This window comes from Drosophila innubila, assembly GCF_004354385.1.
Source record: "Drosophila innubila isolate TH190305 chromosome 2R unlocalized genomic scaffold, UK_Dinn_1.0 1_C_2R, whole genome shotgun sequence".
Lineage (NCBI taxonomy): Eukaryota > Metazoa > Arthropoda > Insecta > Diptera > Drosophilidae > Drosophila > Drosophila innubila.
This window is the reverse complement of record NW_022995374.1, coordinates 23,362,212-23,390,098: the sequence shown is the minus strand read 5'-3', so window position 1 is coordinate 23,390,098 and position 27,887 is coordinate 23,362,212. Positions and strand designations below refer to the sequence as shown.

General features: G+C 39.1%; 1 protein-coding gene across 1 annotated transcript in view; it reads left to right on the top strand.

Annotated features, from left to right (window-relative positions):
* LOC117783789 (nephrin) overlaps positions 1 to 27,578 on the top strand; it is a 79,673-nt gene extending 52,095 nt beyond the window's left edge. The window contains exons 16-23 of the mRNA XM_034621334.1: positions 447 to 870; positions 1,473 to 1,639; positions 1,817 to 2,005; positions 2,589 to 2,738; positions 13,183 to 13,334; positions 14,308 to 14,419; positions 18,584 to 18,786; positions 26,822 to 27,578. Of these exons, the coding sequence (XP_034477225.1) occupies positions 447 to 870; positions 1,473 to 1,639; positions 1,817 to 2,005; positions 2,589 to 2,738; positions 13,183 to 13,334; positions 14,308 to 14,419; positions 18,584 to 18,786; positions 26,822 to 27,493 (2,069 nt within the window). The 3' untranslated portion in view covers positions 27,494 to 27,578. The remainder of the gene's footprint in view (positions 1 to 446; positions 871 to 1,472; positions 1,640 to 1,816; positions 2,006 to 2,588; positions 2,739 to 13,182; positions 13,335 to 14,307; positions 14,420 to 18,583; positions 18,787 to 26,821) is intronic.
* Positions 27,579 to 27,887: the final 309 nt, after the last annotated feature.

Here is a 27,887-nt window from a genome sequence, read left to right as displayed (position 1 = left end):
TATCTTTTGATATAAAGAAAATACTAAATAAAATGCAATTTGCATTTGAATACCATAATAATACATAATTTTTTTATTTTGACATAGTTCTTTTTCAATGAATATCCTTAAAAATTTTAAAGACTAAATTAATAGAAAATACTTAATATACCAATAATGTATATATATATAAAATTCAAATAAAATATATAGACCGATTTTTTAAATTTTCAAACTAATTAAATTTGATTTTAAGCTAAATTTAAAATATATATATTATTTTATTTTTTTAATTATGTCAAAAAATAAGAGTTAAAATTAATTTTTTAATAAAATTATACAAATAAAAGATTATCCTGTTTCCAGGATACTGTATATGAAATAATGTCATTCATCCAGATAATTTTTCTCAACTTCGTTTTTTTTAAATCAAGTCTAATTTACGATTCCTGTTATTGTCCTTGCAGTTGCACCCGAGATAGCCAAGGCCCCGACTTTGCTGCGAGCGGCGAGCGGGACAGGCGAGAGGGGCAGACTCCCTTGCCGTGCTCAGGCATCGCCAAAGCCGCAGTTCATATGGCGCCAGGATAACAAGGATCTGCCCATTAACCATACATTTAAATACGAGGTGGAGGAGCGCAAGATTGACTCCCTCACCTACGAGTCCTCGCTCATTGTCGAGAAGGTTGCCCCCGCCGACTACGGAGCCTACGAATGCGTTGCGCGCAATGAACTCGGCGAGGACATCGAAACTGTGCGATTGGACATCACATCACAGCCAGAGCCGCCGCTCAGTCTCAATATACTGAATGTGACCCATGATACGGTGACTGTGGCCTGGACGCCGGGCTTTGATGGTGGCCTGAAGGCCTCTTACCGCGTTCGGTATCGGTACGTAGCACCCTCCCAGTTCCCTACACTCAGTACCCACTTCTCCCACCGGCAAACTCAAGTTCATTTCATTGCAATTACTGCAAATGTCACGCTGCGCTAATGAAATTGCCAGCTCAGCCAGCTCTTCCTACATTTACACCTCTTCCATTTCCTCCTCATTTTTGTACACAGAGAGAAAAGTGACCTAAATACGAACTACTAAAAATAAGAATGCAACCTCTTTAGACAAGTTAAAATAATTTGTTTATAAAAGAAAAGAATTTTAAACCAAGTTAGACTCTAGTTCGGTTATTAAATAGTTTTTACACGTCCGTAAAATGGTAAATTTAGATTTTGACAATTGTAAGTACATTTTAAACCCACATTTTAGTTTGAAGAATTGTGTATTATTAAAATCCTTAGTATTTTTTTGTATACATATTGCATCTTGAAAAAATTTACTCGGAATATGATCGAAGTTCTCGACTTTAGTAGTTTCAGTCATAGTGATAAATCAAGTTTAAAATTTCCTTTTTTTAGCGAAGTAAAAATTTTTTCGCTCTGTGTACTCGGCTTGTTTGCTCATTCTCAATGCCATCCATTGCATTTCTCATTTGCAGAATGGCAGACCGCGAACAGTACAAATACATTGATGGTCTGCCCAACAGTCACAAGTTGACCATCGGCGGGTTGAGGATGAACACGTTATATCTATTTTCGGTGATGTCCTGGAATGATTTGGGACAGAGCTCGTACCTGCCGGATTTGACGCGTGCACAGACGAAAGGTAAGCAAAGCAATATTCAAATTAGGGCACAGTTCCTGCTCGCTGATTTATGTGCTTCCATGTTGAAGTCTCTGTCCACTTCATAAGGACAAGAGAACCTTTACTCAAATGAACTCTCTCTCACCTTTAATGCTGCACTTAATTGGAATTGTACAACACATGGACACATGATTATAGAAGCGCCTCCGCCCTCACAGCCGGCATCCTCGCTGGGCGGTGGTCCGCCAACCACCAGTCAGACGCCTTTGGGCGGCACATCGGGCATGCTGCTGGTGGGCGTGGCCTCTGGCATTACGGTGGTATTGCTCAACGTGTTTGTCATCGGTTGTTGTCTGCACAAGCGCAACGAGAAGCGTCTGAAGCGAGGTACATCACCGTCATTATCATTGTCATCACCAAGAGCATCATTATCATTGTCATTCCAAGAGGAAAATATGAAAAATCTATTGTTATTGTTGCGCTGACTTGCAAGTTGCGTTTCAGCTTCTGTTTTATTTGAACTTTTCTGCTTCTGCTTCTTCTTTTTTTTGAATAAGGATCGGACCCGGGTCTGTCTCCTGTTCCTGCCACTGTCGCACGTGCCATGTGGTCAACGTCGTGCGACGCTAATTTCATTTGCTTGCCACATGTTCCGGCTGCGTTTCGCGTCATCGCGACACAGCATGGCTACGTGATTTGCGTCCGTTTTGCATGGGTAGCTCACTCCTAGAAAGAGATGAAGAACAGAGAGTGTGACAGTGAGAGAGAGAGAGGGAGATAGATTGAGAAAAAATAAAAGAGACAGATTCAACTGGAAGTAGAACGCGACCATTTCCCTTTAGCGATTCTGCGTCATTTTTATTACAGTTTCTCATTTCATTTCGAATTTATTTATTGTTTTATTTTCCATTTTTTTTCGTTTTTGTTTCCTTTTATTTTTTTTGGTTCCATGATTTCGTTGGGAACACAGGACTTGAAATGCTGCCAGCCGAGTTAACGGAGGACACCAGCAATACACCGAATCTGGTCATAATTGGCATCTCACTGGCGGCATTTGGATTCCTTTTGGTCAATGCGGCGCTCGTTGCATGGTTCTTTGTGCATCAACGACGCAAAAAAGGTTCGTTGACATTCACACAAACACACACATATATAATTGATTTATTTTTATTTATTTATCTTTCCGTTTGTAAATTTAAAAAACATTGTACTTAAAATCTACAAAGTCCAAAGTCTTTAAAGGATAGAAACCAAACTTTAGAGATAGAGTCCTGAAATGTCTCTGCAAATCAAATAACAAGGAGAACTAAATTTCTTGTAATCATATGTTTTTATACACTGTGCTCATTAAAAATGGTTAGAAAAAAATTTAGAATGTAACAGGCAGAAAGAGGCGTGGCAGACCCCATATAGTACATATAGTCAAACTTCCCTAACTCGAACTTCTATAACTCAAATTTCCTATAACTCGAACAACTCCTCCATAACTCGAACAATCAGAATTTTTCGTATAAAATCACCAATAAATTGCGTTTTATTTTTCTTTCTGTTTTATGCTTCGGTTAAAACAGAATAATTATCAGAGCATCATTTACGGTTTTTTAAGTTCTGTTTGGCTTGAAGAAAGAAAAAAATTTAAAGAGTAAATTTGAAGAGTAAGAATTTTAGTACCTAGTTTCTGATTTAAAGAAGAATAACTCGAAGTCTCTATAAGTCGAACTTTTTCTTTGGATAATGGTGATTCGAGCGAGGAAAGCTCGACTGTATATTCTTGAACAGGATCAACAGCCGAGTCGACTTCTCTATTTCTTGAGATAACTCAACAGATCTGACTGAATATGCATTTGGGCTGGTCTTTGTTTTAAATCAACTTACTATATCATACAGCTGTCATTGGAACAATCAGTCAAAAATATGCAGTGGCGTTGACTACTAATTTATTTGCTTGTTTTGCTTGAGTTATCCACTTTTTGTGTGGCCTTAAAGAATGCTTTCAAGTCACAGTCTCCCTAATCACATTCTTCTCCATAATGAAAGCTCCTATTATCCTTGGCGATGGTCGCATATCTTCAGCTTTGCGAGACAAGGAGCAGCCACTTCATGGCTGTGATACCACTTCCGTGACACCACAGGAAGCAGAACGCGTTGTGCTACTTCCGATGCTCCCAGTGGACGTCGACGTCGACGCTGACGTTGACTTTGGCGTGGCAGAAGTGGCAGATGCGGCAACTGCTGTTCAGTTTATGATGCTCACTAAACAATTTCCTGCATATACTCAGAGATGAAATATATATCATCTATATGTATATGTAGATGTATAGATACATAATGTATGTATAGGTAGGGATCGAGTTCAAGCGTATGAGATTCAAGTAATTTCCGCGAGAAAACCAGAGCTAGACTCAAAGCATGGCAAGGAAACAAGAGAAGAAAAAATAAAAAATAAAAGAAAAATAAAATAAAATACCCTGCTCGGAGCAGTCAACAAGAATATAATGATGACAGAAAATAATGATGCATCCTGGCAGCGGACAGCAGCCAGGAACGAGCCAACCAGACACGGACGACCCGGGGCCATGCCAACTGCAACTGTTTATTGAACAACGACGACGTTGGCAGACACCCCGTCCGGTTGCTCACTTGCCCCCCTTTCCCCCTTTCCACCTTTCTGGCCCCATTGGCGAAGACAAATGTGCATCGTTTTCTTAGCTGAACGCACAATCTTTCGGAAATCAGATTGCTCTGCTTCTGCCTTCAGCTTCAGCTTCAGCTTTAGCTTTAGAAACCAGACACCAGACAACAGACAACCGACAACCGACCATAGACAGCAGATAGCATAGAGCACGTGTCCTGCAAGTTTTTGAGTTCTGGCACAATTTGCAGCTGAAGCTGAAGATTGTTTATTAATATGGAATTATATTTCAACCCAGTCCAAGGCGCACGAAATATAAATACGAGTTTGATTTCCCGTCTTCCCCTTTGCCTTCCATGTTCCGAGCATTGGCTCGTTGGGAATATTTGAAGACATTTCATTGGCAGGTCAGGTCTCAAAAGCCAAAACCAAACTGAAACGTGCTGAAAGTGCTAGCACAAAACGAGAGCATTTTCAACGTACCAAATGCCAGGACACAAAAATTCTTGGCCAGAGATGAACCAACGTTTGGCTGGGCGTGCTAACCAAATTATTTCTCATTGAGCCAAATTTAGTGGTTTGACACGCAGAGCAGATGCAGAAGGAACGGCAGCAGCAGCAGCAGCATCTCAATCAGACCTAGTACCATTCCCATTCCCAAACCCAATCCAATCCAATCCAATCCCAATTCCAGTTTCAGTCCCAATGCAGCGTACCAAAAATTATGCATACTCTTATATACGTGTGCATGGAGCAATGCTCCTTCTGTTTCTCCTTCTCCATCGCCTCCTGCTCCTTCTTTTCTTTTTGCTCCTTTTCATCAGAGTATCCCGCCCAATTCCCAGCTTGTTTGCCCCGTACAAAAGGCGGAAAAAGAGGCAGCATTCTAACTGCGAGTTGTCCTTCTGCTCAGACTCCTTTTGCTCATCCGCATCCTACGCGTCGTATACTCGCTATTTGCAGTTGTAATGTATGCTCATATACTCGTACTTTCGGCAAACATTTGACTTATGAGTTGCTTAACTTCTCTGACTTTTTGCCCGCCTGTCCAACTTCTCAGGGCAGCTGATGGCTCCTTGTTTCCCCTACAAGTATATACCATATCTTTCTTACAATAGTTCCCTTTCCACACACATAAGTAAATATACATGCATATGTAGAAGTAAATATGTGAATGTATACTGTACCGATTATGATTTTGTGATATGTAGTAAAAATATAATCAAGAAGTTTTGATTTGATTAGTGAAGGTGTTAAAGTTTTATTTATATACAAACTGACACACTTCAAAACTCTACATTAAAAGTGACGCGTGAAGTTGGCTGCGCTTTGACTTTTCATGAAATAACGCCGAACTCATCAACTTAAGATTCTGCTCAACTTTTCATAAAATATTTTCCAATTTGAGCATATCACAATTAATATCATAAAAAGAGAAATGAGAAAAAAAAGAGATATTTTTCAATTTGCAATTAATATCTTTGAATTTTATTTAATTGATTTTATGTCAAAATATCATTCAGTGACCCCTTAACAATGCATTGAAAAATCAATCTTCAAAATCTATAAAAAAAACTATTTTTTATATATTTTTATTATAATAAATTATATTTTGATCTATTTTTGGTATTTAACATCTAAACATCTTATTATAATTATACTATAATTATGACTTCGGAAAAAAAAGTATCCTTTTAAAGCTTCACAATATAATTTGGTCTTCACTTTCAAATGCAAACATGCAATTTGTACTTTGATTGTAAATTAATGTAATAATTCAAAACGGAGTTGTTTGTTTTTCATTTTGTGTAACTGAGAACGGCGCGGCAGTATCTTTTAATCGGGCATCCAATGCTTTTCCGCCTTTGTCCTGTCTTACTCTAGGACTGCTCGCCAATTGGGTTCTGTGTGAAATGTAGGCCAAGATTTTTGACATTATGAACGCGAGGCACTCGCTAGCGGAGCATGAACTACAGCCGCAGGACATAAATAAGATATTTTTCTTAGAATTTCAGCTGGCTTTATTATACGGAAGAGGGAAAACGGTGAATAGCGGGAGGGGAGGGGGAGGAGAGAGGGGGCGGGTTTACAGATGGAGGGTACTGGCAATTTCTCTCATTTCTAGCATGCACAGAGCACAGTTATGTTTGAACAAATGGCGCTTGGCTTGGATCTGGTTGCAAGAGTGAGCTTTCCCCCCTTTCCTTCTCACACCCCTTTTCACTTTCCCCCTGGCACTACACAAAAGAAATGCATATTTCAGTCTTAACAGCCGCTTGTTACAAGAACTGTTAAGCGAGTCGAGCGAGCCGAGCCTGCAGCTGCAAAACTGTCTTTCTCCACCAACAACAACATTTTTATGACAATGTTCGGCTACCGCTTACCCCCCCCCCTCCCTCCCCCCTCTCATCCTTTACTCAAACTGTCCCTTCTCCTTTTAGCTGCTGCTGCTGCTGCCATAAGCCGATAACTGACAATGCCCAAAAGCATTTTTTTTTGGCCATAAAGGAGTTGTCAGGGAAACTGGTGCGTTGGCCAGAATGACAGCGGTTGGCAAGCGGAACATAGAAGAGCAGCTGAAGAAGTGGGCGGGGGCGGGGGCGGGGGGGGGAGTGGTAAGAGGAACTAGCCTCAGCCCGAAGATATCTGTGCATATTTCAATGCTTTCGTTAGCGAAACTTGACTTGTGGGTTGCTTGCAGCTCTTGTTGTTGTTGTTTGTCTGTTGTTGCTGTTGTTGTTTTTTTTTTTATTTTCTACGTATTTTGTTGTTGTCCTTGGGATATGCATTTTTAATGTGCATTTGCGCTTTTGTGTCAAAATGGAGCATGACGGAAAAGAAATTCAACCGCCTGCTCCTCATCCCGTCAACTCAAAGGAAGTCAACCAAACTGCGCCGCACGGACATAGACACGGACATGGCTAAGAAGCTTTCGCTGTTGCCATTGCCATTGGCCATTTCCCATGTCCCTTTCCCTCTCCCCCCTTTGCTGCTGCCCGTTTGTCCGATAAACTATGCCAAAAGTCTGCGGTTGGCATCTGGTCGGAGGTTGCACTGTCCGACTATCCGACTATCCGACTGTCCGGCTATTCCGCTGCTCCCACGGTCATTGACTCGACTCCAACATAGTCCAACATACTCGTACTCGGAAGATACACATTCATATATCATTCTTATGCAAGTTGACCATCCTGTAGTATGCCATTCCTAATGTTTATTGCCATTTCGCTTGACCCCCATAGATATGAAGTGTGTAGAGGGAAAAACTGCCGAAAAGAGAATTTTCACTCAGGCAAAATGGAAATTTTGAAAAAGCACTCCGATTCCTGCTATGTAGTAACTTATTTTCGACGAAGTCCCGTTTTATCATACTTCAGTTATATTTAAGCTAAAGGGGGATTTTAAGACCCTGTGCTTAAAAAAAGGACAGGGGTCTATTGGGTTTGCTTTAACGAATATGTGCGTAACAGGCAGAAGGAGGCGTGGCAAACCCTGTAAAGTATATATATTCTTGATCAGCATCAATAGCCAAGTCGATGTAGTAATATCCGTCTGTCTGTCTGTCCGTCTGTCCGTCCATCTGTTTGAACACCTAGATCTCAGAGACTATAAGAGCTAGAGACACCAAACTTGGTAAGTAGGTTGCTCTATATTGCAAGCAGATCAAGTTTGTTTCAGAATTTGGCCACGCCCCCTTTACCGCCTAAAAACCGACATAGAAAATTGCATATCCAAATTATAAGAACAATCTAAAAGCTAGTGACACCAAACTTGGTATGTAGATTCCTCTATATTGCAGGCAGATCAAGTTTGTTTCTTTTTTCGATCGGACCACTATATCATATAGCGCCCATAGGAACAATCGGTCGAAAATCAAGTCTTAGTGTGAAAAACTTTTTTGTTTTATGAGATATCATAACCAAACTTATACAATATGTATCTAACTTAGTGTAAAATTTAGTACAGCGCTCTGCAAGGGCGTCAAGTGAGCAGAATATTTTTAGCTTTTTCCATAGTAAGTACGGGGTCTCCGACAGTCGAGTATGCGATTATGTTTTAGTTAGCTAACTGACAACTTAGCTAGAACTTACAAAAACGGGCCTTAAATAAGGACTTCTCTCTATATACATTTCTGGCAATGCTTATAATCTCAAAATTTTGGCCAAACTCAAAACTGGCTACTGTCAATAATAAATATGATATAAAAACGAACGGACCGAAAAAAGAAACGAAATGCCAAAAATGATAGAGATAGATATGGAGGGTGAGAAAGAGCGCGAAAGGGGGAGTTGAGTGCGACACTTTAACGAGTTGGCCAAGGCAAAAGTTTTGTGCCAACGTGGCCATAAGCGATAAGCGACCGGTTACGGTTACTCCAAAACAAACGGACTTCTACGTAAACCACTCGACTTTGACACTCTTTAAACAATTGACTAAGGCCACAACTACAGCCCGAGGCCTGGAACTTGCAACTCACAACTCGCAACTGGAGCTGGAGCTGGAGATGGGAGTGTGCCATCGAATCAGTTGAGATAAGCACAGAGAGACTGTCAAACTGATGGGCGCCAATGTCATTGTCCGAAAGTTTTTAACTTAAATGCTTAGAACAACCTTACCATCTCGTATTGTATTGTATGTCTATTAGGGTTCATCGATTTGTATGGGCTCAAAACAATTATAAAATGGTAAACCAAATTCGTAATCTACGGTCAGGGTTACGAAAAAATATAAAAATATTTTCAGCTCGAGAAGCGAGGACTAGGAATTAATTTTATAGCTACGGTTTCTTGGTGAAAACATCTTAGAATTGACTGTAAATTACAAATTTTAGCTACCACTTTTTTTTTATGAAAAAATTGATGTACCCTAATGTATTTACTATTTTGTTTGTGTACCATAAGTATTTGGAATGAAAAAAATTACTATCTTTAAAATCTTTGAAGACTATCCGTAATTTAAATCTTAAAGAGTAAAAGATTTTAAAAAGGAACTAAATATTGTGATTTCTAATATAAGATAGTAGCCTTCAATTTATCTATAATATTTTAAAATTCTTTGAAGTAAAAACAGGTAGACAGCTCTTAAAATATTATATTATAAAAACGTAATTGATATAAAAAATCCAGAATATTCACAAGAAAGCAACCCGATAGGAATATAGACAAGTCGGCGGCTACAGTCGGGCAAGCTCTACAGTAGGATACCCTGTGCCCAGGTACTCTGTACTAAAAGTTGATTTTCGACCGATTGTTCCTATAACAGCTATATGATATAGGAAACCGATCTGAACCAATATTGGCCAGGATGTAAAATACCAAACTAAATGCATATTCTATCAGATTGGTTAAGATATCTCAAAAAATCAAGAAGTTTTTCATACTAAAACTTTATTATCGATCTATTGCTCCTATGGCATAGAGGTTCGATCCAAAAAAAAACAAATTTGTGAAATTTTAATGAATAATATTTGTAAATCATACAAATGTCTTTTATGTCAATATTGCACTACTTAAAAATACCGATTTTTAAAAGCAAGAATATTCGCCTTAGTTTAACGAGTCCGAAACACCTTAAGCATCTTAGACATACAAATATAATGCCTTCAGTTAGGGGTATAAAAACCAAGAGGCACAGAATCAAAAAACAGCTGTGATTTTTGGCAAAAAATCGAATAAGCATAAGTCAGAGAATAACTGGCAGAATTCTGCTTTTTTTGGGAGCTGCAACCCGTCAACCCATCAAGCAGTGGAGACCATCAGGGCAAGAGACCATCAGCCGCATCAGGGCAGCAGATTAAGAGAAAAGCCTTCAAAGCAGACGTAACCGTCAACAGCGACGTCATTAACTGTTCTGACGACCGCAAAAGCTGTCTAAGCCATGTCATATACATATATTGGCAGCAGTGCAAAATGCGAAAGAAATCCCGTTCGCTTCTCCTTCCTGCCTGCCTCCCCCTCCCCCTCCACCTACACCGGCACCGTCGCCTTCCTCTGTTGGTATTTCCCCGATTTTTTGGCCTTGGCGTGGCATAAGTGCAAAATTTGTAATCTCTGTGTCAGGCATAAAGTGCAACGGTGGCAACTAGAACCAAAAACAACAAAAGCTATATCCCTCTCCCTCTCTTTCATTCTCTGTCGCTGTCGCTGTCTCTGTCTCTGTCTATTGCTGAGTTGCCACAGCATGCGGCATACCAGTGTGGCAGAAGCTTTAGCTACAGCGCCAACTATGGCTCCGGCTTATTTGTCGTGTGCTCGGTCGTGCGACTCCGTCAAAAACTGCTGTGCAACAACGACAACTAGGATAACTAGGACGACAACGACAACGTTGTTGGATGATGCAAGCTTTGACAGTGATAAGCCCCTTCTCTGGCCATTAATTCCGTCTGTCCATTCATCGTCAAGTCAAGCTACCTAAAGCAGTTGAGTGTCACACTTTCACCTTTACTTTTTTAAGCCCTGTACTTGAAAAGTCCAAAGGGTCTATAAAGTTAGAGATACAAAAATCCCTGAATATCCTCAAGGAATTTAGTTTATACATACATATTATAATTTAGCATCGCTCCCTAAACAACTATTTTCAAGAGCAAGTTAATAATAATATAATAAGTATCAACATAATAACATATCAACATTGTTTAAGTGTGTTTGAGTTATCACAAATTTAGTACACGGTCTCCAACAGTCGGTTTCTCCTAGTTTTTGTTTTATTTGCCAACTTTGTCATTTACAGCTTAATTTATATCTCTGAATAGCTTTTTATGGAGAAATCACAAAACTTTCGCAGTCTTGCGACTTTTTGTAAAAAAAAAATGGAGTTTGAGGATGGCAGGTTATAAAAAAGACTTAACTCTTGGTTTCGTTCGTTATCTTATTTCATTTAAAAAAAATTAAATAATTTAAAAACATAACATTCGCTACATAAGATTTGCAACGAAATATTTGTTTTTAATTAACAAAGCTTTCTTAAGAATCGAAATATGGAATGACATAAAGCCAATGCTTAAATCAGCTAGCTGCAATTGATAAAAAATTCCAACGTGGCTAATAAATCTTCATTCAAAAGCTGATAGTTTTATTTTTTTATATTTCGCTTAATTGATTGCAGACTCGGCCATTATTTAATGCATTTGACTATTTTTTAGTGGGCTGTATTTGTGGCTCTCCTGTCGGCATTGGCTGTGGAACTCCGACTCCACAGTCATCGTAAATAAAGCATGTGACAAATGCCAAAAAATGTTTTTAATTCACTAAACTCTGAATGCATTTGCTTGTTTGTTTGGTTTGTCGGCTTGTTCGGCTGTTCGCTTTTAGAGTTACCTTCCGACAACATGTTTTATTTACGCTGGGCTGCAATAAATACGTGATGTTGTCAACAGCACACGGCTGGGAACCTTTTACAATTGACGACCTACAATTAAGTGCATTCCAATTTATGTACTTGAATCCATTAGAATAGTTCGAAAATTGCGAATTTCCAATGAGTTTTAATTCAGTTAAGTGATCTATTGTAAATATCGATTTAAATTATAACAACTCTTATATAAAGCAGCATTTTTGTGGACATATTTATAATTATCGCGTACAGATTTATACAAATGTCATTTGTAGTCATCAAAACTTATATATTACTATAAGCTACCAATAATCTAAAATATTTATGGTAATTTTTACACAGGAAACATTTTTTCTTAAAATTTAAAAATGTGCTATTAAAGTCAGAAAAAACTATATATTTTTATTATACTCGTAAATATAAGGAACAGCAACAGCAGCAACAATAACAATAACTGTAACAATAACATTGCATCAACATTTCAGGTTAATTGGAAAAGTGTTTGCCAAACAAATCTAATACATTATTCTCTTCTCTTTTCTCATTTTCTCGTTTTTCTCCTCCTTTGGCTTCTCTTCTCACCATGGATGCTGAATAACTGAACGAAACACTCAACGAAATGCTTCATTCATTCATGCGAATATGGCAACAACCAACAAAATCAAATGCACTCAACGAACCGAACCAACACAACACAAACGTCACACACATGGACACACACACACACACACACACACATATGTACATGGACCACATTGACTTTGCGGAAAACACGTGTTAACCATGTGGCGCGGTCATTTTGTCGTTGCCATTTGTGAAAATGTGCCATGAATCATTTAATGGCATTTTATATACAAATTTAATTGCATTTTTACTCGTACCTTCCTTTCATTCCCTGCGTTTCCTCTATCCTTGTTACAACTGCAACTCATTGCGTTTCGCAACGTCGAACTGCACATCGTGCATTGATTTTCCCCTTGACCATGGTCAACACACAACACAAATGCGTCGGCATAAAAATGGTCGATGATGACGACGGCGTCGATGGCATTGCACCAAATGTGAATAATTTAACACAATGGCCGCGTCTACCCCATACCCCAATGATTCTACCAACTACCAACTGCCAACTGCCAACTACCGACTCCATCTTCCATTCCCCTTCGGTCTGTTCATCCCGCAATGCTGGCCAACATTTGCTTGCTCGGCACTTTGACAATCTTTGCTATTTGCATTTGATTTGCATTGCCTGAAACGCTGCTAACGCCCACGATCACGCCCACACACTCACACTCACACACACACACTCACACACCTACACTCATGCCTACGCCCTCTGGCAACAACTACAACAACAATCGTATCCACCCCTTGTGATCCGCCCGTGCGGTGTTCCAAATGACTGGCGCACTGCGCCGCCGCCCAATCAATTTTCGGCATGTCACTGCCAATTACACCTTTTCAATATTTGCGCCGCATACTTGCTACCTTTTTTTTTTTTTTTTTGGTCTTTTGGTTTTTGTTTTGGTGTGCCGTGAACTCGACTGGGATTGGGAATGGGAATGGGACTGCTGCCTGCTCTATCCATTGTCGCATCCAGTGGCGGAAACTACAAATCAACCAGGCAAAACGGCGACCATCGAAATGTACGCGCCCAGCTCGTACAATGACACCGTTACCGGCGAGACACTGTCCAGCGTGTCGGAGAAGAGCGAGTCCTACTCCAATGAGGGCAGTCAACCGGAATATATTGTGAGTTTACTACACACACACACACATACTTTACTCCGGTTTTTAGCTCCTCTTTTTATACCGAAAACTATTCTTATGCCCTTTTTTTTTGCCCCTGCCTGTTGTTGTGCATGAATATGCAATTTGTGAGCAAGAATGAGTACAATAGGCAAAATTGTCGACGCTGATGCTGTAACAAACATTTAGGCAGGCTAAAAAAAAACAAAAAAAAGGAAGAGAATAATGAAAAAATGTATGGGCTGTCTCAAGTTATTGCCAGGCGCTTGAAATTACAACTCAACGCCGGAACCGAGCAACGGCAATGGCAAGGGAGGGAGGGAGGAGCTGTTGACATCGAGGTCGCCGCGCTTGAAGGCAGCCGGAACTGTCAGGCCAGCCGGAAGCAGCAGCATGCTAAGACGTCGTGATTAATTACGCCCTGTTGATGATAATGATGAGCGCGAGACTGAACTGAGCCAGGCCAAAACCAAAACCAAAAGCAAACTGAGCAGCAGCAGCAGCAGCAGCGATGTGGCAAGAACAAATCGTTTCAAATTATTAAAATCATTTATTACGGGCGTAATCTTGGTGCGGCAAAGCGACCACAAAAACTGCTAACGTCTGATGTTAACTGTTAACTGTAAACTGTTAACTGTATATTGTATATTGTTAACTTTGTTCGCATGCCTACGGGGCGTATGATAAATCAGCACATTGCGTATACGCAATGTTGGCGATGAAGATAAAGACAAAGGTGCACTCGCATGTCGTCGCTGTCATTGCGGCTGTCAATTGCGCGCCAATAACTTTCAACACTCCCCCCGCCCACGGACTCCGGAATTTAATGAAAACAATAGCTTAAGTGGGGAGTAATTACTCAAACACTTGTGGTGTGATTCGACATGCTTCACGGTCTCAGGTTGCATACTCTGATTGCTCATTCTCTACTCAAACCCTCTCTCTATCTCTCTCTCTCTATCTCTGTATTTCGCAGGACGAGGCACGCAAGAAGGCTGCATCGACGTATCTGGTGGAGAGCGCTGACATGCCACCACCTAGATACCAAAAGGATGGCACACTGCCAGCATTATATCCGAATAATATGGGTAAGTCAAGCAAAGATCTGAACTAACAGATATCGCTGTCAGTTTGCTGCTCTCTCTCTTTCTCTCTCTCTTTCTGTTGTAGCATAATAAATGCTCAGGGACAAAGCACACAGAAAAAAGCGTAGAGCACATGAAAAAGCATTTTAGATAATTAACTTTTGGTCAAAACAAGCTACCAAGTTCACAGTGCTCAGTGTCCAACTCTCAGTGTTCAGTTCTCAGTTTACAGTTTAGGGTTTAGAGTTGCTGTCAGCACGTCAGCGCCTCGTTCTATTCGTGTTGGCTTCTTTTGTCAGTTGGCTGCAGTTGTTGCCTGATTTTATTCCATGATTGCAATCAAAGCTAAAAATAAAAGCGATGTAAAAACGGAAATCGGTAAAATGCGCAGCAGCACACTAAGAAACTAAGATAGAAGAGACGATGAGAGAGAGAAGAGTGAAGGAAAATCAGCTACGCGATGGCTGAAAATTCAATTTGAGTGCAACATCTCCATCTTAATTGTAATTGAGGAGCAAAGTTTTTGCCAGTCTTGATTTTCAATTGAGGCATGTGTGTGCATCCACTTTCAACCGCAACACACACACACACTCACACACACACACTAACACACACACACACACACTAACACAATCAATCGCAATCTTGAACACTTGAAACCAAATCACGTGCAGTCTGCGCTAATTTAAGAGTGCGTTTCCAGCAACTCAACTAAAATTTAAGCACATCGTTTATCAAGCGGAAAATCATCAGCCAGACAAACCATATGGGAATGAAAAAATAATAATAATTCTGGAAAAAAATAGTAGAAGCTGAAATAAAAATAATAAACTAGACACATTTTTTGGCAAGGAAAAGAGGAAAGCGAATAAAGTGAGAGATAGATGAAAGAGATGAAATAACAATGGCAGTATTATAATAACATTGGGAAATTGCTGAAAGCATTGCCGATGGATGCGACAGCAACTGCATTTGAAATGCAAAGCGTAAAAATAATAAAAATACATTAGCTGTAAACTTTTGGTCTTGCCTTCTCTGCAGTCTCTTCTCTCTCTCTCTCTTAACTTATCTCGTCTTTGGGCTTGTCTCTCAGCTTGTCTTGTCTTGTCTGCGCTGAAAATAAAATACAATTACCTTATGTCAACGTATTTGGCAAGTGAAGGAGCATACTTCAAAAATAACAGCTACGAGTCCAAGGCACATTTGATAGCAACGACAACTTGCCACAGATAAACGGAGATGAAGATGGAGATGCAGACGGAGACGGAGGCGTCTCCAGTGCGCATAATTATGTATGCGGCTATGCGGTGGCAAAAAAAAACACAAAAAACAACAACCCAAAAAAAAAAAATAAAAAAAACCAAATAACAACGAGAGAAAAAACACGGCACAAATGTACGCAGGTGGGAGGAGGAGAAGGCGAATGCGAATGGGAACAAGAACGAACGAACGAGCAGGCGAAAAATATGTGAAACAAAAATCCCTCGTCGCATCAAAATTAAAATGCTTGCCGGAAGCTGAATCTCAAACAGACGCCCAAGGCTATAATTCCCCTGTGAGGAAAAACAGCACAACACATAGACATACAAATATAGTATATATGTATACATGTGTATACACACACACACATACAGTTGAAGAAGCGCGAAAATTCTTTTTGTCAGCTGTCGCCACCTGCGACTGCCTCAGTTGCAATCAAATAATAGATGATTCCATTCCATTCCATACCACGTCAGTTGTCGTCGTCCAGCAAAGCGCATTTTTAATGAGACACTATTCAAAAATGACGCTCTCTTAATGAGCACCAAACACATGTACGCAGACACACACACACACCCGCACACAACCACCAACAACAGTGTGTGCAAATATCCGACAACTCAAAAATAAATACAAAGTCGAATACGAAGCAAAACATAGCCTTGACCAGCTTGTCTCTGTTTAATATTTTTGCAAAATACAGCTACAGTAAAGCATCAGAAATAAGTAAAAATTGCTCATTAGTGTCTTTATTCACTGATTTGATGATGCGATAGTTTTTCAATACAAAATGGCGGAAATTTATCTGACTGGCACTTGAAATAAATGAATCAAAACTGCTGTTATATAATTTGATCGTTTTAAATTAAATTCTAATTAAGAATGTAAAGTAAAAGTGGCCCGTAAATTTGTAACAATCAAATTCACACCTCAAACCAAAGTCTCATATATTTTTTCGACTTGCTCAATAATTAAGCAGCTTAACCAAAAGTTGTTTATAATTGTGTTGGTTACCTAAGCGATAAGTAGCCAATTACAAGTAAGTTAGAGTTATCGTTCTATTTTTTGCTACACGTGGAAGTGAATTTTTCACGAAGAGCAACACATTTGTTATCCCAATTGCTATAAATATGAAATGAATGTGACCGCAATTGTGTAGACCAGTGCAAGCAGTGGCAATTACACATTACTTATTATGCTATATGCACAATGATTAGAATTCTCTTTTGTTCAGGTCTGCTCTGATTTAGCAGCAGCACCAAGAATAATATAGTGTGCTTTTCAACACTGTTGCTAGCTGATCGAAAAATCAATAATTCATGGGAATTTTCCCCTCGCTAAGGAAGGTAACCTACCTTTCCAACTTTTCCGTACTGCCCCCCTGCCCCCCTTTGTGTTTTGACAGTACTACACATTGTACAACATACGCATACACAATAACCGTACGCATATGCAAAGTAAACAAGCCACAAAATGAACATGAGGCACCCTCAGCACTGTGCCACAGAAGCAGCAGCAACTTGAAGCTCCAAGTTTAGTTGCTCGATAGGAACGTCAGGACATACATATGTCATGCTGTCGAATTGTCTGCCTGTGTCACCCCACGGCCGCAGCTTCAACTCAGCTCAACTTTCCTTAACCAAATTATTGTTGCCTACTTTTCTGCGCTCGCTTCAAATATACAACGCACTATGGAGTGTTTGTTCATTTTTCTAAAAGTAATTAACTTATTTCTATGATATAAATTATCATCTTGATATGTAAAAGCATCTGCTTCTGACTTGTAAATATGTTATTTATTTTTACTAAAAAATGCAAGAGCAATTGGTTTAGCTACAAATTCTTGTATTATAAAAGATTTTTATACAAATAAAGAAATTCATTGATAATATGTAGCATCTATATAGTTGTACGATTTGGACTATAATTTTTTTCAAAATGTTAATACCTGCAATTCTAGATTCGTTCTTGATTCATTAAATAATTCCAAAAGAAATATGCAAAGTCTCCACCGTGCCACGTCATTTACTACAATGTGTGCTTTTGAGTATGTGTGTGTGTGTGTGTGTGGAGGAAGGAATGTGGGTGTCTAAGTCTATTTTACAATTTTACAAATTTGTTACGTTTGTGGCTTTCACGCCTTTTCAAATGAGTTTAAGTTGAGTGGTTAAAGCGTTGGCTGTATCCTTGCCACCGATGCCACAGCTGCCACAATCGAGGCCATGAGCAATGTCAAGCAATTTATCTCATCACAGGTTAGGTATCATTATTTAAATACATACAAATGGACGAGTGCTTAGTCTGATTTGCTTATCAGGGCTTATCGAAAGACAAAATGAGAGAAAAGAAGAGAATGGCAACCTCAGCACGTGCAACACTCGTTGACTCCGATTGCCCGGCCAATGTCGTTGCAACTTGCAATTAATGGCCTCTCGTTTTATTTGATTCCAAACGTTTGCACATGAAATGAACCAGAAAGCAGCAAAATGTTGCATCTACGTGGGCGCCAACAGAATTCCAATCGATTCAACACACATCCCATTTATTTTTTTTTTTTTACAAGCCTCCTGTCGAATTGCTTGCATCTTGGATTCCTTTCCTTTATTTTTTGTTGGTTGCAAATGCGACTATAAATGTGTCATTTGCAGTTGTGTATTCCAAAGCATCAACCTCTTTCTGCCATTTTTGGTTGTGGATAAAATCAATTGAGCTCCAATGGCCAACGGAAGTCTGGCCAGGCATTAAAATTGCCATAAATCTATGCAAAAATGTAAAAATAATACAATAATAACGAGCACACTCAGAAAGAGTGCGATTTTTAAATAGTTGAAAGCATAAAATAAATACATCAAATATGTTGAATAATAAAGTTATATTCTTACTTACCTTCTTCTCTATTTGTTGCAGTTAATGCCTGCACGCTGCCGCATCCCAGGCACAATAATGGTCATGCCGCAGCTGTTGCTGCCGCTGCTGCGGCACACATGACGCGTGACGATCAGATGCTCATCAGCAAGGGCGTTTACATTCCGTCCCCCTCGCCTGCACCGCCTCCAGATGGTTCCTACTACAACATGAACAGTGACAGATATCTGTCGTATCCGCCAATGGTAAGTTGTTTATTTACGATATTTGAAAATATTATGTTTCTTTGTACTACTTGCAACTTTCAACTTTGATTTAAATTCTTAAGCTCACATAATTCTATGATAAACTCGTCGATCTTTAAAAACAATGTCTTTTTAATCATTGTTTGGCCCTAAATTGATGTGCATCTTTCATTTAGGACAATTGTTATTTTTCAGGGTAGCAAACCGAAACCAATTTCATTTCATTTGGGATTTCGGTAATGTTTCAGCTACGAAGATTTTTTTGGTTTCAGGATTTCTTAAATTTATTTATTTTTGCGCGACTAAATGCAGTCGGCAAAGCAAAAATTACCAAGTATAAAAATTAAGCTAAAGATTACAAATACAAATAAAATTAAATATAAATTATGAAATTTAAAGAAAAAAATTAAAGTTAGATCTTGTTATATCTTTCGTAACGGTTATTTGTATTTTGTAGGTGTTGGTTTCGAAATACCGGTACGATATCGGTTCACAAAAACAAAAAAATATATGTGGTATAAATTTTATAAGAACGTTAATACATATATAAACAAGAATTCTTTGATTTCAAATAAAATTTACATTAAAATTAAAAATTTAAATAAGTTTGAAAAACGATGATCAACATAATTAAGTTAAATGCTATTTCGTTTTCGATATAATTAAAAAGTTTGTTTTGGTTATGATTTCAGTTACGGTTACCAATTTCAATCGGTTATTACCGGTTAAAGGTTACGCTTTCAATTACTATTTCAAGCCTTGGTACTTTTTTTTTATAGTTTAACATTTCTTGTAAAATAAAGTATTCTTTTTAACAATGGTTAACTTCTAAATAATTTGAATCTGCATTTAAATATATTTAAATTTAAAAACATATATTTTTTCTTACTATCTGAGCTAGTTTTGTTTAGGTAAAACTAGATTATTGATATCCTATAAGACTCCAGTACAAACTAGCTAAAAAATGTATATTAAATGTGTCCTGCGTTTAGATACCAGGTTATTGATTTATTTCATAGAATTTGCATCTTTACTCTTCGACCAGAGCATTAGCCTTTCCGGCTTATATTTCCCATGTGGTAGTTGTAAAAGTGCTTTCAGTAACATGGAGCATGCTTAAAAAAAAATACAGCTTTTTTAAGATTCCTTTAGATAAGCTGCTACTGTCATCTGCAGCTTTATGTTAATTGGCCCGACATACTTTGATCCTCAATGCTCGTATGATGGCACTCTAATCAGCTGCAGCTGCTTGTGAATGGACTGCTTCGCCCAGTTGGATGTCCTCGCTTATGGCTAGTCACGGCCAAGGATTAGTTCGTGCAATTAGTTGGATGCCAGGCACAGACGGCAGATAGTAGATGGTAGATGGTGGATGGTAAATGGTAAATGGCAGTTGGCAGCTCCTGCAAATCCTTCTTCATTTGCATCGCATTTAAAGCGAAATGAGCCGAGGGAATATATATATACCCGATACATATACATGTACATATATATGCTTGATCAGGACAGCAGCTAACTGCCATGTGGCATCTGGCTGGATGCCTGGATGCCTGGTTGCCAGACTGCCAGTTAACTGGGTTCGACTTTTATAATCCGCGTGCCGCATGCAACGCTGTAAAGACAAATGACAAACTCAAAAGCATTAAGCTGCAAGCCCGTAGCAGTCAGAGAATGAGGATGAGGATAAGGATGAAGGCAGATTGAGGGGCAGTTTGAAGAATGAGATGCTGGGAAAACTGTGAAACTGGGGATCTCCTCATCTGCTGTAGCTGCAGTTGCTTTGTTGTCATTGTTGTTGTTTGCTGTCGTTGTCGTTGTCGTTGGCGTTGTTTGTACTTGGCGAAAGTAAACATTATTTTCTCAAGACAACAATTTAATATTACACATACGCAGCGTATACGCGATGGCAGCAGCAGCATGGACGAGGACGTTTATGACGACAGCAGCCATATCGTAGCTCACATTTATCCCAAGTGCCGTTCTCTCTCTCTCTCTCTCTCTCTCTCACTCTTTATCTTTATCTGCCTCTGTATCTCTTTCTCTCGTTTTATGGGACGCCACGCTACATAGCACACAACAAAGTTTTGCTCCGCATCACTCATAAAGAGTAGCTGCTGTTCCTGTTCCTGCTCCTGCTCCATCTCCATCTCTCTCTGATCCATCTGCTTGTTTCCATGCTCCTCCTGCTTATCGCTCGATCCTGTTCGCTTGGGCGTATCGCCGTGATTTTGATTTCAAATATGTATGTTTGCCGCCACACACATATGCGCTCATTTGTTGCTTTTAGCAGATTCGTGGCATGCCACATGTGTATAACACACTGACCTGACCAACGTGCCAGAAAGCATCGCATTTCCTTTCCGCTCGTTTCATTTCGTGTCGCATTGCAAACCCAATATAAATTCCACAAATTCACAATAAACATGAGAGAATCAATTTTCGAAATTTATTACCCTCGTTCCCTGATATTAGGTGTGTGTGCATATGTGTGTGTCTGTGTGTGTGTGTGTGACGGTTATGTATTCCTCTTTTTTTTTATCACTTCTGGCTCATGCCAGAACTGACTGCCTGTTAAAGGGGTGCAAATGTGACAAGTTAAGACGACACTCAATGCGGTTGACACCGCCCTATTTTTATCCTTCACCCTCCCTCGGCTCCACTGCCCCTCCGCCGCTCCTTTCTGTCCTTCCCTAACGTTGCTTGTCAGCTGACATTTTATGGCGCTGCCAGTCCAATAATTGTATAAATTAGATGCGAATGAAATGCAGTTAGTAGACAGTCGCTTGCAGATCCCTAAAGGACAGCCCCTAGAGGGGACACACCCGACCAGGCTCCTTCCTAATGGCAACTAATGTAATAATATTTATGCTAGCTGCTGACCATTTTTATGGGCTTTATGCGATTTGGCCAGTTACTCAATTCCACTGAGTTTGTTTACTCGCTTTTTCTCACTCTCTCTCTGTCTCTGTCTGTGTGTGCTAGATGATAGAGTGACACTGACAGTGGTGCTATCAGTGGCTCCATCTATTTGAGGACAGCTACTTGACCACTTTGGACTCTGACTGCTGCTCAGCTGCGCCATTGCACATGTTAGTCATTCCACATGGGGCACAAACCTTTTGTTTGCGGTTTTTAGTCAACGAGGGAGAAAAATTCAATTTCGATTTAGTTGGCCAACAATGGCATTGTGTGTGCGTATATAATAAATATATATATATATTTATATGTGTGTTTGTGTATGTGTGTGTGTGTGTCTCTGCGCTCCTTTGGAAAAGGCTCGCTTTTCTCGTTCACATAAGAAATGTTTTGTGGAGCCAAATTGAATTATTTGATAAACATCATTAGAAAAATTACAAAATATATAGCGAGCACTCAGCACGCGGCAACAAATCAGACAGAGAGAGAGAGATAGAGAGAGAGACATGGAGACAGAAAGAGAGCCATGTTGGGTTCTTGTATCAGCTGCGGTTTTTTAGCTGAAACATTTGCCCAGACCTAAATTACTTTTTGGTGCACAGATGTCTGGTCTCTGGTCGACATCCGACAAAACCGAATGAATAAAAACAATTTATAACAGTAAATCAAATTAAATTTCAATCGAAATGCTTTACAAAAAAAAAAACAAAAAGATTCATTTAACAACCGTTTTTAGTTGATCTGCAACCGAACAAAGCCCAAATCGAGACTACCCAAAAAAATGTGGTTACTTGTGTGCAGTCTCTCGTTTCCTGCTCTTTCTTCTAGTGGCACACACGGCGCATACGTAATTGAGTGCACTGCAGTCTGTATCTACACTGGTCGGTTACAGGGTATAACAAATTGTGGCTCAACATTTAACTATTTAAGCGGCAATTTGTATTTTATTGCCAATTGCGTTCTCTATGCCCGTTTGACATCTACAAAATATAATAAAATGGAAAACTTTCTTTGCCCTCCTTCCCGCAAAATTGCAGCTGATAAGCTTAATGTTGTTGGCCCAGTTAGATATACTATATATGCAGAATATTCACAACTAGGCTTCGTTGTGGTGTGGCATCTACACAGAGAAAAATGACGACCTAAATCTCAATTTGATTCAAATGTATTTCACAACAGTTTTTACTTTATTATTATTTTGAATAATTATTTAAATAAAAGTCGTTATATTTTCAGTTAATATAAAAATTAATGTCAAACAAACGTGAATTTGTTTTATAAAAAATTTCTTAAACTTTTTTAATCTAAATATTTATTATTTTAACTAAATGTGAATTTAAGATGCTAATTTATTATGTTTTTAGTTGAACCAGAGCATTTTATACATAGCTGATTTTCGAAAGTTAATTCACAAATATTGAAATAAGTAACTAATCTTTTTTGAGCAGTGTACGAGTAACCCAGCTACGTGCAGCATGTGCAGAGAGTGTCGTCATCCAACTTAACTCTGGCTCACTTTGTTAGCGAGTTTTGCACAGTTTGAAATTCAATTAGTTTTTGTGCGGGCTTCGGGCTTCTGGCTTTGGCCACTTGACATTGTCTCTCACTGTCTAACTGGCTGCCTGACTAGAGTGTCAAAGACAACAGTTCGAAAGTCACAGACAGAAGGGTACCATCATAACATCAAGCGGTATATTGCGCATACGCACTGTGAGCGATGCGATGTTTAACGCTGCTGCAGTGTTTAAAGTTCAAGGGCCAACGCAGCTGATGTCGATTAAATAAATAACCGAATACTCGAAACACACTCCATAATTTAATTTTCTAGCCGGCTCCAAACAAGTCGAAGGCGTCCAGGCGCCGTTTCGACGGATTTAATGTCTAAAGTTTGACGGCTGTAAATGTGGCAGGGCCATAGAGGCCTTGAGTCTTTGAGTCCTTGCGTCCTTCGGGTGGTCATACATTTGATATTCTATTTACGCAAAATGAACTCCTTGCCGCATTACAACTTTAACAATAACGACAATAATGAGCCACCACCACGTGGACAGCACAGAATTAGCGGCCACTCGGCACAACTTGGGCAACACGCAAGTTCCCTTTACCACCATCCCCCCTACCACCTACCACCCCCTACCCCTACCCCTCTCATGTACACAACACAACAAGGACCTTCAAGTGGCATTCGTAGGTTCAAAGTTTTTTGAAACGAACCCCTTTTTAAGCACACACACACACACACACACACACACACACACACACACACACACACACACATACACATACATACACATACACATACACATACACATACACATACACATACACAACGATACCGATTCGCTTTTTGGCTCTCGAGTGCAACAAATTGTTGGCCCCCCCTCGCACTCCGTGTACTTCCCCCATGCTGTCGTGGCAAACTCAACTCGAAGCTTTCGTTAAAGACAATTTAACTTTGTAAACTGATACAAAATGTCCGCCTTGGTATACTTAAGTCCTTTTATCCTAAACTACCAAGCCCAGGCCTCCTCTGTCTTTCTTGTTAATCAGTGCCAGGCAAGCGGGTGTCTCCTCCAACTCTTTCTTCTTCTACTTCTAATCCTACTCCTACTCCTACTCCTACTTCTTGTATTCCGCGCTAATGTTGTGTCCTTGCTGCTGCCTTAACGGGTTAAGTTCTACTTGAGTTAGTTGGCTATCAACGTGTCTCTTTAATTTTCCCTATCTTTTTCACAAATTTAAGTTTTTAATAAACTCAAAAAAGTATTAAAGAAAAGAATGAAAAATCGATGCAATGTTGGGGTTATTTTCAATATTCCAATTAGTCAAGGCGCTACTTGCCGATCAACTTGAAGTTTATCTTTGCAATCCAAAAACTAAAAAGTTGCAAGACCGTGTTGTGTGTATGTGTGTGTGTGTGTGTGAAGGGGCGTGGCGTTAAACTTTTGGTCTAACTGCTGAAAATACTTTTACGCGAACTTTACGCCTGCATGCGAAACAATTTTCAAACTGACACAAAGTGTCATGTCAATTGAAGTAGAAGATAATATTTCCAGCTAAAAGAAAACTGCAGCAAACAAGCAACAACAACAACAACAGAAACAGCAACTAGAACAACTGAGAAAATTGTAGCAGATTTTTAACAACTCACAATTCGCATTTCGCAATTCTCAACTTGTCCGTAACTTTTCATGTACATACCTCGTACCTCACACATACAAACATTTCATGCCCAACAACAGCAACAACAACAACACTCACAACAAAAATTTGCTAACAATTCGTTTTTCAATTTTCGGTCAAACATTTCGAACTGAATTTAGTCTTTTTAATTAGCACTTTGTTAGTCCAAGGACCCGCATCCTTCCGAGTCCTTCAGAGACATGCAAACATGAAATTCTGAATGAAACCATATTGTGTTGTGCTTACAGTAAGTTTTGTATGTTTTGTTATGCCTGGATATACTGGATTGGGCAGAAGAAAAAGTATAAAAGTAAGTTTCACTTTCGCAGACAGCATATGAATACACATATCTGAATAATACAAATTAGCTTAAGACGATGCTCAAAAACAAGCATCGAAACAGCAAGCAAGCAAGTATGCTGAGAGTGCGCGACTACGCGGTACCCTATATTGCCTTGGCAGCAACAATTTAAGAGCTAACTATATTAAAATTTTCTGAAAATGGACTTTATCTAATTCTTAAACGAATCTTAACAAAATCGACGAGTATTGTATAATATAAAATAAAATTAATGTTCCATTTATTAGTTTAATATTGCTTTCTTTTTATAATACTTAATTTTTTTCACACTATTCGTCTGTGGAATCAGCTACCACAAAGAATAAAAAGAATACAGAGCGCACCGCAATTTAGGGATAAGTTATTAGAATTTATGAAAAACCAGTAAATAATAAGACAAAACATAAACATATTTAAATTTGTATATTAAATGATCAATTTAATAATAATACTAATGTAATGCTGTTTGTTTTTTTTAATGTAATGTTTATTCTTATAATGCTGTAATGTTTTTCAATGTAATATTTTTCTTATAACATTTAAAGTTTTTTAATTCATAGCCTAAGTAGTTCAATATGTCTATTCAATGCTGTTTTTGATTGTGACTAGTGCAATAATTTATAAGGATAGCCTTGGAAATAAGATAAATAAATAAGTAAAATAAAAAATACTATATAACTTTACACAAATAAATTCAACGCTAAAGACTTAATTCCAAATCGGAAAAAAAAAAGTACGAATTATTGTCGGATAACAATTACTTCTCAGTGATGTTAACTGATCCACTTGTTATTTTAGCTAAACCAAAACAAATAATATTTAAAATATAATGAGTAAATTCATTCAAAGATAATATACTCCTTATACAACCTTCGAAGAGTTCCAGGGTACAGAAAGTTGCACATCACTTGGGGTTGACTTGTTGCCATCTTGAATTTGTTCAGGGTGCACAAAATTTCATATCTATGACGACAGTTAAATGAGAAAACTTTTGTATTCAGCCGCTGAGCCGTTGAGCCGACGAGCTGCAGATGCAGATGCAACTATTTCAGGAGCTGGGTGAAATTCTTGCCTCTAGCTAGAGAGGTTACTCGAGAACCCAGTGAACTATGAGAACAAAGACAGCAATTATACTCTATATTTATTCTAATGATTCCCTGAACAAGTTTGGACGTTCGACAAGTATTATTAAGAACCACAAGATAAGAGTATGGAAAAATATAGAAACTCTAACGATTTTTCATAAAATATTGTTGATTTCGCCTTTTTAAGTTTAATTCTCTATTGTTTAAATTTTGGAAATACGCAAATAAAGGCATCGTACCATTTAAAATAATCCGGATTTAAGAAGTGTCTACTTATAAATATTGTGTGTTGTCTCGTTTTTAAATCCAACAAATGTATATCGTTTCCAACATTAATGCAATAGATTTAGCCAATTTTTGTACTGTGAATACTTTTCTTATTTATTATTTGTAACTTTAAATTGTATTATTAATTGTATTTTTTTTGATTTTTTGTAATTTTTTCAAAAAAGTTTGTAGCTAATTGCATCTATCTCTCTCACACGCTATCTCTGTCTCTGTCTCTTTGCAGGAATACCCGGCAGCACTGGATTTCAGTGGACCTCCTTTGGCGCTGACACATATGCAGCCGATGCCCATAACGGTAACCTCGCAGGCAGCGCTGCTTGCGTCAAACGGTGGCGCCACGCTTGTTGGCAATGGCAGCGCCATTGGCGGCTCCGGTACCTTGAGGCGTGGCATATTGCGAGGCGTTGTGGGCGTGCCACCGCCGGATGTTACACACCACACCTCAGCTGGCGGCAGTCCGATGCAAATGTTGCATGATCTGCATCCGGTGAATCTGAGTGCCACAACGCTGACCACGAGCACAACGCTCAACGGCAGCATGACGACGGCTCTGCCACTTGGCACTGCAACGCTGCCCCGCCAACCACACAGCATACTCAAGGATCCCAATCGTAATAAACAGCAGCAACAACAGCAACAGCAACAGCAACAACAACAGTTGCAGCAACAACAACAGCTGCTGAACGCCAGTCTGGTGGGCGTGCCAGTGTCGGCGCCCATTGGCAGCCTGCAGATCCTGAATCTGCCACCGACGAGTGTTGCCGGTCTGGGCAACAATTTGCTAATGACAACCAGCGCCACCTATGACCCAGCGTCCCTCAGTAGCTTCAATTCAAGTGGCGGACCCGGCGGTTTGCCAGTGGCCTACACAGATGCTGATGGACATCTCGTATAGCTGTAGGCTGAGACTGGGGACGGCAGCACTGAGCAGCCCCGGTACTGAAACCAAATAGACATAGGGATAGAGATAGAGATGGAGAGGGAGGAGAGTAGGGAGAAAGTGGGGCAACATACCTAACTGAATGTTAAGCCAACATGGTAACTACTTGCAACAACAACATACATACTTACATACAGTATGTCAAGTAACTGTTTTAACAGTGAAAACATATGCACCTATTTTAATTGGCAAAAATAACACTTTTCTTTTGAATATTTTCCCATTTAAATTGATCCCATTAAATTGAATTTTTGTTACAAAACTGCTGACGTTAATTTTACATTAACAAATCAGTTTATTCAATAATTATCACTTTGTCAGAATGTGCAAATTGAAAGAAAATAAAAGA